We start from the raw sequence: 14,701 nt of genomic DNA on the forward strand, positions 1-14,701 counted from the left end.
GCGAGGCGGGGAGCCCCGGGCTCCGCGCTGCCGGTGGGGCCCGAGCAGAGGCGCCCCCGCCCCGGCCCGGCCGCGCCGGCCCAGCTTCCCTCCGGGCCACGCCCTGTCAAACTTTGTTGCTGCGGCCGCCGCGGCGGCGAGCGGAGCGGGCCGGCCAGCGGGAGGGAGGGAGGGGCGGGCGCCGGGCCGGGCGCGGGCGGCGAGGGGCTCCGAGAGCGGCGGCCCCGGCCCGCGGCCCCACCATGCCCCAGCTCGGCGGCGGCGGCGGCGGCGGGGGAGGCGCCGGCGGCGGCGGCTCGGGCGCCGGGGCGGCCGGCGGAGGGGACGACCTCGGGGCCAACGACGAGCTGATCCCCTTCCAGGACGAGGGGGGTGAGGAGCAGGAGCCGAGCAGCGACAGCGCCTCGGCGCAGCGGGACCTGGACGAAGTCAAGTCGTCCCTGGTCAACGAGTCGGAGAACCAGAGCAGCAGCTCGGACTCGGAGGTGAGAAGGCTTCCGCGGCCGCCCCCGGGGGACCCCAGCCCCGCGCTCGCTCACCCGCCTTCGCCTTTGTGTCTCCTCCGCAGGCGGAGAGGCGTCCGCAGCCCGCCCGGGACGCTTTCCAGAAGCCGCGGGACTATTTCGCCGAAGGTAAGTGTCGGCCCCGGCAGCCCCCACTCCCGGCCCCGCGGCGCTCGGCGCCTCATCTCCGGCCGCGCTCGGTACCCCTTACTCCCGTGGCCGTGCCCCCGCTCTCCGCCCCTGTCGGCCTCAGCAGTCCTGGGGCGCGCGTGGGGGGCGCTCGGGTCCCCGGTCCCCACTCCGGGTCCCCAGCCGCGGCGCTGTCCCGGGGACCCCGACCTTACCCGCTCCTTGGTCTTGCCCGCAGTGAGAAGGCCCCAGGACGGCGCGTTCTTTAAGGGTCCCCCCTACCCTGGGTACCCGTTCCTGATGATACCGGACCTGAGCAGCCCGTACCTCCCCAACGGACCCCTGTCTCCGGGAGGAGCGCGCACGGTGAGTGTCCGTCCCGCTGCGCCGGGGCGGGTGGGCGGCCGGGGCCCGCGAGATGCGCCCCCGGGCTCGGCGACAGGGTGGGGGATGGGGGATGGGGCCGTCCCGTGAGGATCCTGGGCAGAACTTGCTTACGGGGTTGAACTACTCTGGCGGTCGAGGGTTAGGCTGCGCTAGGCAGTGCCTGCATGAAAGGAAAGTGCCTTTACATTCTCCCCTTTTGCTGGGGAGCGGCTTTGGGGTCCACTTCTGGGGTCCTCCTTGGTCTCCAGAATTCTTTGCTCGCACTAAAGGGAAACTTGGGTTTGTGCCGGTTGGGCGGGGGTGTGTGTGTGTGGGGGGGTCCTCGCTTCCTTCCTGGAAATCGGTCAGCTTTCCCTGGCAGTTGGGCAGTGGGGCCGGGGGAGCTGGGTTGGCGACGTTGCCCCACGACTCCAGTTTGGCTGGGCGTCTGTGAGTTCGTTCCTAAGAAACCCAGTATTCGTGGCGGGTTATTCACACACACCGCTCCCCACCCCCAGCACTCGCGCGGGGGCCTCAACTTTTCTGTAGAACTCGGGATTTTAAACAAGCTGAGATGATTTCGAGGGCGAATCGAGGCATTCTTCAAGTTGAGGAACTTGGCTTTTTCGCCCTTTGTTGCCGGCTTTTCTCATTTAAAGCGAGCGCTGCGACACTTTAAACCTGTTAATGGGCGCGCATTGTGTGCTGCGCGCTGGCATCTAGAGCCGTGATTAAGCAAATTGACCGGGCCCCAGACGACGTGCAAATGAGGGCGGATTCCTTCGCCCCCTCCCTGGCTCTAACTCCCGCCCCCCGCGTTGCGAGGGGCACAGCCCGGGGCTGGCCAGGCTTTTTTGTCCCCTGAGTTGCCACCCCACTCGAGGGCCCCCTGCCCAGGTGCTAGGTCCGTTGGCAGGTCTTGGGTGAACGCCTGCCTACTATGCGCCAGGCTCTTGCGCTGCTGCTGTTCGGACGCCCGCACGCCGTAGATGTTCTCTTTGCTCCCTGCCCGGTTTCCCAGTGCCTGCCAGTGCCTGCCAGTTCGTGCTGTTTTGATTCGGGGTGGAAGGTGTTTGGCGCCTTAAGAGCTGATCCGACAAACTCACTTTCTGCTCAAGTTGTCCTTAAATAATAATCATAGTTAAAGGGCTGCCTGGGAAACGCTGGTGCTGAATGGACCATCCCTGCCGTCATGGTACAGCGGTCGGTGGAGAGTGGAGACATATGCCGCCGGTTCAGTGGGGCCGCTCTGCCGGCCGGTTGGGGTGTGGGAGTGGAGGCTGGGGACTCTGGCCAACCGAGAGCAGAGTGGCGCCGCACAGCCCTCTCCTTTCAAGCAGGGAAGACCCTGCACCTTTCTTTGGCCCTGCCTTGGTGCATCCTGGGAACTCCCGAATGTAAGTCCTGAATATGAGCTGGATACGGGCATCTGGCTGTTGCTTTTTCTCATTCATGTTAAAAGAAAAATGTGTGAGTAAAAGTTGAGCAAAACAAACTGCAGTAACGTTCGGGTTTTCACAGATTCTCTTCCGTGTCCGCAGATGTGGCTCAGTTCTGAAAGTTTTAGTAGGGTTTCTGTACCTGTGTGTGTGAAAAGGTAGGTCACTACACTATCAGAGTCCCTTTTCTCCATTTTACCTTTAGTTGTCTGGGAAAAGGAGTTTGGCATTTCTGTGAGTCAGCACCGATCCATGTCCTGGTGCAGATAAAGTCGCCAGAAATGTTCCAAATATGACCAGTTATTTCACTCGAGCTAGCTATTTCTTTCCCCTTTCTCACCAGGGCATTTTGATTCTTCCTCTCTGAATGGTGACGACTAGCCTGTCTTCATATGCTGCTCTTCCCCTCCCCCTCAGGAGCCCGAATGGGACAGATTTTGTTTGTGTCAGTCCCCTACTTTCTTCTACCACCCTTCCTTCTTTCTACCATCTTACATGTTCTTTTGCCTAAGAGCTTCCAAAGGCTGCTTCTTTTTGGTACTGGCGATTCCTGATTACTGCATCCAGGCCTGCATGGGATTTTTGGAGCCCTCCTTGAGGAAGCCAGCCTTTCCCCTCTGCATGCTTTTGACTGTCCCTGCTCATTCCTGCGGTTGTCCCCTGCCTGAGCCCATGTCACTATCCTCCTTTTTGAGCCTCCAGGAACACTCACCCTCTCCCCGTTGATCCTTCATATGAGACTTAGTATGTCCTGTCTCACTCTCCTGTTTCCATCTTGCCTCCCTGATGAATTGCCCTTGCAGAAAAGTAAGTTCAATGCCCCCATTGTTTCTGTGCCCCTTATGTGTCTGTCATTGTATTTTGACCTGCCTGGTTACAAAATTTATTGAAGTTTCCTGCAGTTAGATCAGCTCAGTAGAACCTGCTAATTTGACTCTATCCTTGGGCGTCAATCAATGACTGCTAGGAAATCGAGGGAGGAAACACTTAAGCACTTGATTGTCTGGACTGTAGGACTGAGATGATGCTTTTCCTCTGGATGATTATATTAATGTAATTAATGTGATTCTTACTGTAGGCAAACTATAGGTGCAGACAGAGTGGCCCTCTGTAGGGGTCCCTGCCTGATAAAAGGAATGTATTGATAGATAGATATGGGGGGGAGAAGGGGGAGGAAGGTGGCTGAAGGGTGAGGGGGGTGGTGCATTATATGATCTGGTCTCTCTTTTAGCAGCCTAGGTCTTTTTTGGTTTCACATCTAAATTTCACAACCTTAGTCCTTGCTGCTCTAAGGCCTATAAGTGGTATAAAATTGGGTGACCTTAGTTCTCTTATGCCCTAACACTTTCTGGAAGTACCAAGCCAGAGGCAAACGTGAGGTTTGGCTGGAGTGTTCTCGGGGTATTAATTGACCCTAGGAATAGTATTAATTGACCCTAGGAATAGCAGCAGGGCTGCAGCACCCTCCCCCACTGGCAAAATTCCTTCTGGGACAACTGGGGGCCGGCCAGTCCTCCAGTCTGGCCATCTCCTCCCCGTGCATTACCTTTGCCCTCCACTCTGGTTTGGCTGGGAAGTGGCCTCTTCCTGAGGCTCTTTAGAGAAGAGGTCCCCTTAACCCGGGGGGTGTGTGCCAAGCCTCCGAGCCGTGATTCATTCTCATCTGGAACTCTGGGGACCCTGTGGCCTGTGAAGAGAGGAATAACGGCCACAAATCACTTTTCACTCCTTCCACTATTCACCCGAAATTATACATTCATTCATGGAAAGTCTTCACCGGTTCACTAAACCACCTTGGTGCTGTTGACTAGAATTTGGTTAGGAAAATGTAAGTCACAGAAGAAAGCGGATGTCAAAAATAGTTGGACTAATCAGACCCAAAAAGAAAATGCAGCATGTGGTTCAGCGAGTGGAGCAGCAAAGTGATAGGCGTTTGACCGTGACCACAGTGTGAGTGCTAATGACAGTTTGGAAAAGAGCACTTCCAGGTAGAGTTGCTGAGGAAATCTATAGTTTTGGGCCCAGTGTATAAATCTTAGAGCTGCCGTTTTGCGGCTCCACCAAGATATTCGTAGATTTCTCAGACCATCACAACTCAGATTTCTGTAGGAAATTACTCTGTCCTCCAAACATGAGCCTGTTTCTAAGTCCTTCGCATCCCGCTGCTTCCCGTGGGCAGTCCTGCTGATATCCTGGGTGCTCCTGTTTTCTTCCTGACACAAAGGAGCCCAAGCAGAAATCTTTGTGTACGTATAGAGAAGGGTTTTTAGGAGTTGTATGTAAAAGCCAAGTATTGATAAAACCTCTTCTTTTGGAAGATCAGTACAAACATGCTGCTTTTGGGAAAGTTCTTTTAAGCCATTTCATCTAAATATAACTTCTGTTCTATTTTTCTCTAAATATAACTCAGGGTTTAATGAGGGCTTTTCACATGGAATGAGCATTTACGAGGGCCCTGCCTGCGTTGCTGAAGTTTTGGCACTTAGATTTCTGGGGTGACAATTGATGACAAACTCTGTGGAGGAACTCAAACCCTGTCAGTCCTTTTTCTTTGGGTGGGTGGATCTGACAGAGAATACCTGCTTGCTCTGTTACAATTTTGGAAAGGTTTAGGTTGGTCTCATTCTTCAGTGATCTTACTTCTGGGGAATCTTGAAAAAGTAGGCCAGCACATGTGTGTGTACACACACACACACACACACACACACACACATACACATACATCTAACCTTCAATACAGAGTGTTCCAGCCTTTACAGTGATGTGCAAAGTTACCCAAAAAATTGTGGCATTCAAAGGAATTTAAGTGATTAACTCATTGGAAAATCCATAACGTAAAGATCCTATATTCCAACTTCGAGCCCATTTTTACTTGCTAAAGCTGGGGAAATTCAGATTGGCATCCTTAAGATAAAAGTCATAACACCTTGACTTCATCTGATATTTATTGTAGGCCTGTCATGGGCAATGACTAAGGGACTGTGGGAGTTAGGATGAATTAGACCCAGCTTTGCCCTGAAGGACTTAAAAATCGAGTTAGGAAGAAGTAATGTTAGTACAAACCACTATAACAGGAAGTCCATGTTAAGAGTCAGTAGAATTCAGAGAAGAATTTTCAGAATAAAAAGAATAGAAAAGTTGTCTTGGGCTGGCATGGTCAAGGAAGGCAGGTAAAGGAAATTGTTTTAGATTACTCCCTGAAACTCATCACTCTTTAATTCAAAGTAATTTTTGTTAACTATAAAAAATTTAAACAGTGCAAAGGTATTTAGAGTGAAAAGTGGAATTCCTGCACGTACATCTGAAGCCAGCACAGGGAGAGCAAAGGCATGGAGTGGGGTAGACGTTCAGGGCCATTTGGGGTAATGCAAGTTTTTCCATTTGCCTGGAAGGATAAGGGGCCAGACCTTGAATGCCAGTGAAGGAATCTGGCCTTATTCAAGAAGCAGCAGAGTACCATCCACAGTTCTGCTGGGAAATAATGTGACTCGTACATGTGCTTAAAAAGATAATAGTGATTGTGGGGAGAGGACCTGGGAGGAGCTAGAATTCTTGGGAGATTCACAGGAGTCCCGGGGTGAGGTGAAAGGGGCTTAAGAGTATCTGAATGGAAAGGAAGGGTAGGATGAGGGAGACTGGCATGGTTGCTTGAGTTTGTGTGGGAAGAGGTGGTGGATGGATGGAAGGGAGGGGAGGGGCTGATGTCACAGTTAACTCCTGGTGTCTGAGCCTGGGAGACTTGGGGTGTGACTTCTGGCAAGTGGGGCCCTGGCCCTCCATCTCTGCCTCCCCAGTGCTGGACAGATGCTTATGAACTATTTTAGCAATAGGAGCCCACACGGTTTGTCAGAGGGTCTCACTTAGAGGAACTGCTAAGTCTCACTGGAGAGGCACTGGGTTTGAGGGGATATTGAGGGAATAGTTGAAACTTCAGCAACAGGATGATGCAAGGGAGCAGGAGAAGAAAGGAAAGGGGGTGCTCAGAGCAGAGAAGTCACTGAGGGAGGATGGAAAGGAATCTCTGCCAAGGTGGGAGGAGAGCTTAGGTACTGCGACTGCACGGAAGCTGGAGGGGAGGAAAGGGGGTGGGGTGTTCCTTAGTGTCAGATGCCGCAAAGAGAGGGGAGAAGAGGACTGAGGACTCAAAAGGAGCTTTGGGAATTCACTAATCAGGAGGTAATTGGTGCCTGCAGAGAGCAGTATTCCAGGCAAGTGATGATGAGAAAGGTAGGTAGGCAGAGACGCTAGCTTCAGGCTTCTCCGTCGGGTGTCAAGGTGCTGTAACCAGGACTGGTCCTGCCGTGTGGCCCGTCCCTCACTCGTCAGCCAGAACCCACACCAGACTCCCATACGTGCAGGCAGCCTCCTACCTTACACATTTCACTTTCTATCTACCGTAACCTGGAGGGTGTTGGAAAAGCAGACTCTGGACAACCCATTTGAGATGGGCTGTGGCAAAGAGAGGGATGGGAAGAGATGCAGGCTCCGGAGAGAGTCCATGTAGGATGCTGGAGTGGCAGCTTGTTTGTACCAGCGGTAGGGTAGGGTGGAGGGTAAATGGGGAAGAAGAGGAGGAAGAGATGAGATTGAGAGCTTCGGGACGAAGGCAGTCTTCTTCTTCCCTCCTAGATGGAGGATGCGCCACAGCTCCATCCACGAACAGTAGGTATTGTTCTCTTGACTTTGCAGGTGAGCCCAAGCGTTGAAGAAGGGGATGTAGACAGATTCAGAGGTGGAGTTGCAGAAATTGAGGGGGAGCGCATTGGTTGTCTAGATGACTTTGGGATTATCCGTAAAAACCAAGAGCAAGTCGGCTGGGGTTTTGTTGGCAGGAGGGAGACCACAGGCCCTTCCTCTGTACCCAGTTATAAAGCCAAACATGTTGGGAACCTTTTACCTACATGTTAATAATGAGATGTTTGTGCGTTGATTGAAAGATATGACACACTTGGGAAATTTTTCCTCTTTTTGTTGTCTGGAGCTGGCTGACTTTGAAGGCGGATAGAGGTGAGGATCAAAACACAACTCATTTTCAGTCAGGGACAGATGTTGGCATGTGTTAAGTTACTGGGGATGGGAAAGGACTGAAAAAAAAAAAGCATCTAGAGAATTGCCCCATATTGACTAATCTAATAATGTATTTTTAGAGGAGGTTTTTACATGTCCCATGTGTTCCTGTTTTCTCCCAAACTGGATTGGATTTAGGGAGGAGTGAAATACTTGCAGTTTCCAAAACCTTGGCATTTGGGAATGAGGGGACATGGGGGGAGTGAAGGGGGCTTGCCTTTTCCTCTGTACTGTGTGTGTTGGCCAGGGAACAACTCTGGGGCACTGGGCAGCTTCTTTCTGAGATGCTGAGTTATCCCTCAATTGCCAGGTAGCTTTAAGGTTCTAAAGGTTTTAGGTTCAGGATCCTAAGTATTTCCTTTTCATTTCATTATGTGTATAGCCTCCAGATTTTCATGGGAAAATGACCTTTTAGTTTAGAAATACACTTCAAAGTTTGAAAATTAAATCATAAAAAATGTTTTCCTGAGCATGACCCTTTTCATGAGATTTTGTGGAAGTAGTAAGGGATGGTAACTCCAGTTACCTGGAGTCCTCAGGACAGGAAATGAAGTCACACATACACTTTCAAACTGTTACAGCAGTTTAGAAATCTGTTTCATTCAAGAGGAGGAACAAGACTCCAAGTGTTCACCCCAATTGTGGAAAACAAGTGTAAACAAAAAATTCACAAAAGAAGACACTACGAATGCCTACTAATTATGTGAAACTATGTTCAGCCTCCCAGGTAGTCAGAAATGTTAATAAAGATAAGCACTACTTTTTGGCCACCAAATTAACAAAGGTTTTGTCTTACTAAGACAGTGCTGTTCAGTGCTGGCAAATGTACGGTGAAGTGGGTGCTCTTAGTTGCTGTTCTTGAAGGGTGTTGACAGCCCACGGCATTGGGCAAGCACTTGGCAATGGTTGCTAAAACCTTAACATTTGTCATTGCTTCTGACCTAAGAAGTAGATACTTGCTATTCCCATTTTGCTGCTGGGCAGACAGACTTGTAGAGGTCAAGTATCTTGTTCAGGGTCACGCAACTAATCATCGACAGCACAAAGATTTTAACTTGGTTGTGAGTGCAAAGTCTGGGTCTTCCCATTTCACCCTTGTGACTTTCCACGCATGCCTGATGTCACTAGCTCCTCCCCCTCTTGGGAGAAGGGCAGCTGACCTGAGTTACCAGTCAGCGTGGAGGGCAGGTAGATTTGTTCCAACTTTACAAATCGGACCTGGGAAGGTACCTTCCCAAATAAACAGTTGTGTGAGTGAGTGAGCGGCTGTGGTTGAAGTTCTTCGTCCAGCGCTATCTGTGCTCCACAGGCGTCAAATAATTTTACTGCCACGTTACCTTCCTTCAGAGAAAAAGTGGTTATCTGCTAACGGAGACATGAACTTTTCTGAACTGGGGGACTGTTTTTTCCTGTTGAGATCAGTGAGGTTGGAAGAATGCACAAGTGTGTCTTTGGGGTGGAAGGAGGTGGGAGGAGCAGGCTTGCTTGCTACCCCTCCAATTTGGATTACAACGTAGTTTGGTTAACAAACCAAACTCTGGTGAACCAAGTATGCAAATGTTATTTCCTTATTGCACGTTTTATAAAATATTTTATAAATTGGTTGCTTTTGTTAAAGTTATTTTTTTTTAATTAATTAATTTATTTATTTTTATTTATTTATTATTTTTGGCTGCGTTGGGTCTTCGTTAATGCGCGTGGGCTTTGTCTAGTTGCGGCGAGCGGGAGCTACTCTTCGTTGCGGTGCGCAGGTTTCTCATTGCGGTGGCTTCTCTAGTTGCGGTGCACGGGCTCTAGGCACGCGGGCTTCAGTAGATGCAGCGCGCGGGCTCAGTAGTTGTGGCTCGTGGGCTCTAGAGCGCAGGCTCAGTAGTTGTGGCGCATGGGCTTAGCTGCTCCGCGGCATGTGGGATCTTCCCGGACCAGGGCTCGAACCCGTGTCCCCTGCATTGGCAGGCGGATTCTTAACCACTGCGCCACCAGGGAAGTCCTAAAGTTCTTTATAAGTTAAAAATCAGTCCCAATCACCTGTAACTCTGAGTAAATTGACTGTTAAAGAAATAAATACTAAATTTTTACACAGGAAATTGCAGAGAATGTGTTAGTCCCCACCACCACCCCTTTTCTGCGTGTGTGTGTGTGTGTGTGTGTGTGTGTGTGTGTGTGTAAGATGGTTTGAAATTAGGAATCAGGTAATTTGATACCTTTTTATTCACTTACCAAATTTATCTTCCAGGTGGTCTCTTTCTAAAAACAGTAGCATGGTGGAAAGAGTAATAAGGGGCTTCCAAGTATGGTTAGCAGAAGCTGGGGAGGCACCGGGGGTCCTATCTAAGCCCTCTTGGAGATCTGCGTATTACAAGGCATTAATCTTGGCGAGATAAATGTCTTATATACTTCATAACGTGAATGGGGCCGTTATTTGTAGGAATATCTATAGAAAGTGTGTTGTGTGGAAAAACAAAGACGTAAATATGAGACAGTAACTGTGATTAAGAAATAGATGGATCTGATGATAAGGAAGAAAAGCAAAAGAAGTAGGAATGATCAGTATGAAAAGCTGAGTTTGTGACTGATATGCACACACTACTATATTTAAAATAAATAACCAACAAGGAAAAAAAAAGAGAAAAGAAAAGCTGATCACTTTACGAGTCCAGATTTGTTGGCAGTAGCCATTTCTGATATTTAGGACTATACTGTTTCTATAAATTCCAAAAATGATATACCAGAGTCACTCGAGTCAGCTGGATTTATAAGACATACCTTCTAGGAGTGCATTGGGGGTTCCTCCCTGAGTTTCTTGTGCAGGGACTCCACATGGGTACCCTGCAGCCCTCTGAGCTAGAAGGGACCATCCAGCTCACCCCAGTGGTGAGGAACACAAGCTCAGGGAGATTGTAGGCTTGCCCAAGATCAATTATGAGTGATGGAAACAGGACTAGAGCTCAGCTGCACCCACTGGAGCTCTACCGTCTCCGCTACTCAGGGAGATCGACAGCAACCCTGGCAGAAAGCCATGCTATGGAGAAAATGCATCTCAAAGTATTTCTTTATTAAACTAGAACACCTGACCCATGATACATGATTCATAGACATTTGTTGAATGTTAACAGCATGAATATTTAAACATCAGTATTTTAAAAAAAAACAGCCTTGTAGGCACCTGCAGTGTTCCAGGGTGCTATATCACACCATTTACAACTGTTACCACATCTGATAGTACACACTCTGTTTTATCCACGGGGAAGCTGAGCCTGAGAGAGTAAGCAAGGGGTCCAGAGACACCTCTCCAGAAGGTCGTAAAGCCATCGTTCCAATCACAATGCTGCAATTTCCCCTCTACTGAAAGTGGACGGCCAAATTAATGTGAAAATGCCATTTGGAGCAAGATACAAAGAAATGGTGTGCGAATAAACAATGACTAATGAGCAACATCTCTGCATTCATTCTTTTCAGTGGCCTTCCCAGCCCTTTAACAGGAGGAACTTTGAATCACTGCTTCTACCTGGGGTGGAGTCAGAGCCTTAATGGTTGGTGTCTTTATAGTTTCAGAGATGGTATTTATTGCTCTTAATCTTCCTTTGCTTTTCTGTGCTGTACAGCTCCATATAATCTATGTTTTCCCCCTTCAGTTTCCCTTGTGTTTTCTCCTGACATCTTGAGGTACTAAACTTGGATCCTTAGATACTACAATATGCAATATTGGTATGTGCATCCGTTGACTTGGTCTACTGCCTACTTCCACTCCTGACCAGCCCTACTTGCTTGTACTTGTGTGAATATTAGTTTGTATGTAAATTAGATACAGTCATTGCTTATTAATCATATCATCTATTTAAACATTTCCAGGCGGGATACACAGAGGAGAGGTATAGCGGGAGTCTTAGAGATTCGTGAGATGAAAACACTTCGTACTGCCACTTTACAACATAAGCGTTGCTGTTAATAAAATGATTGTCGGGGAGAGAGACATTAGTCTGAAGCTTTGGAGTGGGAAAGAGATTATCCTCACGGGCATGTTCCCAGGCCCTCCTAAGGAAAGTTAATGCGGGAAGAGGAGGGGATGGTGAGAAATTCCAGAGATGGGGAGGACACCTTAGGAAGCTGCTCCTTTGAGCTTGCACCAAAAGAGAGGAGAGAGGAATGGTGGAGAGAAGCCCGAGGCTTGAGGGGTAGAAAAGCGTACTCCACTGACCAGCGATATATGTGGCTAAGGGGTCTGGGACTAGGATTTGGCCACAGTGAGTCAGGCCTTGGACCCTAGCCCAGCCATGGTCTGGCTGTGTACCCCTGTGCCCCGGGGCCCTCTTAGGCAAAATGGGGATAGTGGTAGTGTTTGAGGGTCACTGAATTACATTTTGGCTGAATGGACTGGGTTTTAAAACCAGGATTTTTCCAAGGCTAAAACTAAATATCATAGGATGAATCTCTGAGATATAGAAAGAAATCAGAAATGTCATCAAAATAATTTACAGTATTATTACAACTTGATTAAGATGTTTAGTGACCAAAAGAAATTTTTTAAACACGTTTTTTAAAATAATGTGTTTAAAAAATGTTTTTTGGCTGCATCGGGTCTTCGTTGCCGCACGGCCTTTCTCTCGTTGTGGCGAGCGGGGGTCTCTCTTTGCTGCTTCTCATTGTGGTGGCTTCTCTTGTTGCGGAGCACGGGCTCTAGGCGCGTGGGCTTCAGTAGTTGTGTCATGTGGGCTCAGTAGTTGTGGTTCATCGGCTCTAGAGCGCAGGCTTAGTAGTTGGGGTGCACGGGCTTAGTTGCTCTACGGCATGTGGGATCTCCCTGGAAAAAGGCTTGAACCTGTGTCGCCTGCATTGGCAGGTGGTTTCTTAACCACTGTGCCACCAGGGAAGCCCTCAAATGTCTTTTGTAGTAAAAAAAGAAAAAAAAAAAACATTAAAAAATTTTGCTGGGGCTGGGGGGTGTCTGGAACGGCCCCAAGACCTGTGCTATACTTAGTTGTCATGTATTTTTAGTCTCCCTCAGTCTAGAACAGTTTTTTCTTTAAGATTTATTTATTCATTTTATATTTTATTATTGCTGCGTTGGGTCTCTGTCGCTGCGCACGGGCTTTCTCTAGTTGCGGTGAGCCGGGGCTACTCTTCGTTGCAGTGTGTGGGCTTCACATCGCGGTGGCTTCTCTCGTTGCAGAGCACGGGCTCTAGGCGCGTGGGCTTCAGTAGTCGTGGCTCGCGGGCTCTAGAGCGCAGGCTCAGTCGTTGTGGCGCACGGGCTTAGTTGCTCCATGGCATGTGGGATCTTCCCGGACCAGGGCTCGAACCCGTGTCCCTTGCAGTGGCTGGTGGATTCTTAACCGCTGCGCCACCAGGGGAGTCATAGAACAGTGTTTTGATTTGTCTCTTGTGTTGACTTTTTAAGAATACAAGCCATTTATTTTGTAGGACTTTGAACATTTTTTTTTTTTTTTAATGATGTTTCTTCAGGTAGGTTCAGGTTGTTTATTTTGGGCAACAAAACTGCATAATTGATGCAGCATTGATGTCTTTCTCAATGCTTCTCCTAAGCGGTGCCATCTGTTTTTCCCCATTATAGGTGGTGTTAATTTTGATCACTTGGTTAAAATTTGGTCTATCAGATTTCTCCAAGAGAGTTACTATTTTTCCTCTTTGTAATTAGTAAGTGTCTTATGGAGAGATACTTTGAGACTATGTAGATATCCCATTTCTCATCAAACTTTCACCTGCTGGTTTTAGCATCTACTGATGTATCTTGCCAGAAACAGTTATCACTGTGGTAGTGGCCAGATTGGTGGTCAGATATTTTTGTTTTATTTATTTGTTTATTTATCTTTGCATTTTTAAATTGAAGTATAGTTGCTGTGCAATATTATGGAAGCTACAGGTGTACAATATACCAATTCACAATTTTTAAAGGTTATACTCCATTTATACTTATTATAAAATATTGGCTATATTCCCTGTGTTGTATAATATATCCTTGTGGCTTATTTTATACACAGTATTTTGTACCTCTTAATTTCCTACCCCTGTATTGCCCCTCCCCCTTTCCCTTTCCCTGCTGGTAGCCACTAGTTTGTTCTCTATATCTGTGAGTTTGCTTTTTTATCATATTCACTAGTTTGTTGTATGTTTTAGATTCCACATATATGTGATATCATACAGTATTTGGCAAAATTTTGTTTTTCTTTATCGCTGAGTAATTGTGTGTGTGTGTGTGTGTGTGTGTGTGTGTGTGTGTGTGTGTGTGTGTGGTGGTCGGATTTTTAAAGTTTGACATTTTGACACAGGAACAATTTCTCAGCTCTATGAGTTGCTAGATTGTTTCTGTGCTTCTCTATAGCATATTTGTGAATACTGAATAAGATGAAGGAACAAGATATTTTTGGTCCTTTTTAAAAAATAATAGTTTGTTCTTCACAGTTTTTATGGCAGCATCAATCATAAATCAATGATTCATCAAGAAATTACGGTACATGATCTTGAAATCTTGTGAAATATTGAGGTAGCAGAGTTGACATTCTGTTCTGTGTTCTTCATAGGATGTAAAGAACTTCCTAATTAGGACTTTTAGGTTTTTAATCTGATGACTGGAGTTTCTCACAGTCTGTCTGGATTTTGTTAAATGCAACCCCAGGGTTTCTTTTAACATGTTTTTCTCTCCCCTGTCGTTCTTGAAAATCATTAGCTGGATTTAGATTCTTGATCAAGCTTCAAGGTTCTCTCTCTCTTCTTTATTTTATTTTATTTTTTATCTTTTTGGTTCTGTAAGTTGACTTTTATAGACTTTATTTTACTTTTTAACTTATTTTTGCAAGACTCCTTCGTTGTCCTTACACTGTGAGACACTTAAGGTCTGGTTGTCTCTCTGTGATATTAACAGCCACTGATGATCGTCACCCACATCCATTGCTTCCTGAGCAGTTTCAAAATGGCGATAGTCTATTTGTATCGTTACTTCTTCATCTATCAGCTGTAATATTTTTTAAAAGAGAAACTACCCCTCGGGACTTCCCTGGTGGTCCAGTGGCTAAGACTCTGCACTTCCAATGCAGGGGGCCCAGGTTTGGTCCCTGGTCAGGGAACTAGATTCCACACGACACAACTAAGTGTTCGAATGCCACAACTAAAGATCTTATGTGCCACAACTAAGACCTGGCACAGCCAAATAAATAAATAAATATTTTTTTAAAAAAGCAA

General features: G+C 47.6%; 1 protein-coding gene across 1 annotated transcript in view; it reads left to right on the forward strand.

Annotated features, from left to right (window-relative positions):
* The first annotated feature begins 242 nt into the window (after positions 1-242).
* The window catches only part of TCF7L1 (transcription factor 7 like 1), a 163,913-nt gene continuing 149,454 nt past the window's right edge, over positions 243-14,701 (forward strand). Inside the window, exons 1-3 of the mRNA XM_024129855.3 lie at positions 243-485; positions 569-632; positions 871-998. Of these exons, the coding sequence (XP_023985623.1) occupies positions 243-485; positions 569-632; positions 871-998 (435 nt within the window). The remainder of the gene's footprint in view (positions 486-568; positions 633-870; positions 999-14,701) is intronic.

The sequence above is a fragment of the Physeter macrocephalus genome, chromosome 12, assembly GCF_002837175.3.
Source record: "Physeter macrocephalus isolate SW-GA chromosome 12, ASM283717v5, whole genome shotgun sequence".
In the NCBI taxonomy this organism is placed as follows: Eukaryota; Metazoa; Chordata; class Mammalia; order Artiodactyla; family Physeteridae; genus Physeter; species Physeter macrocephalus.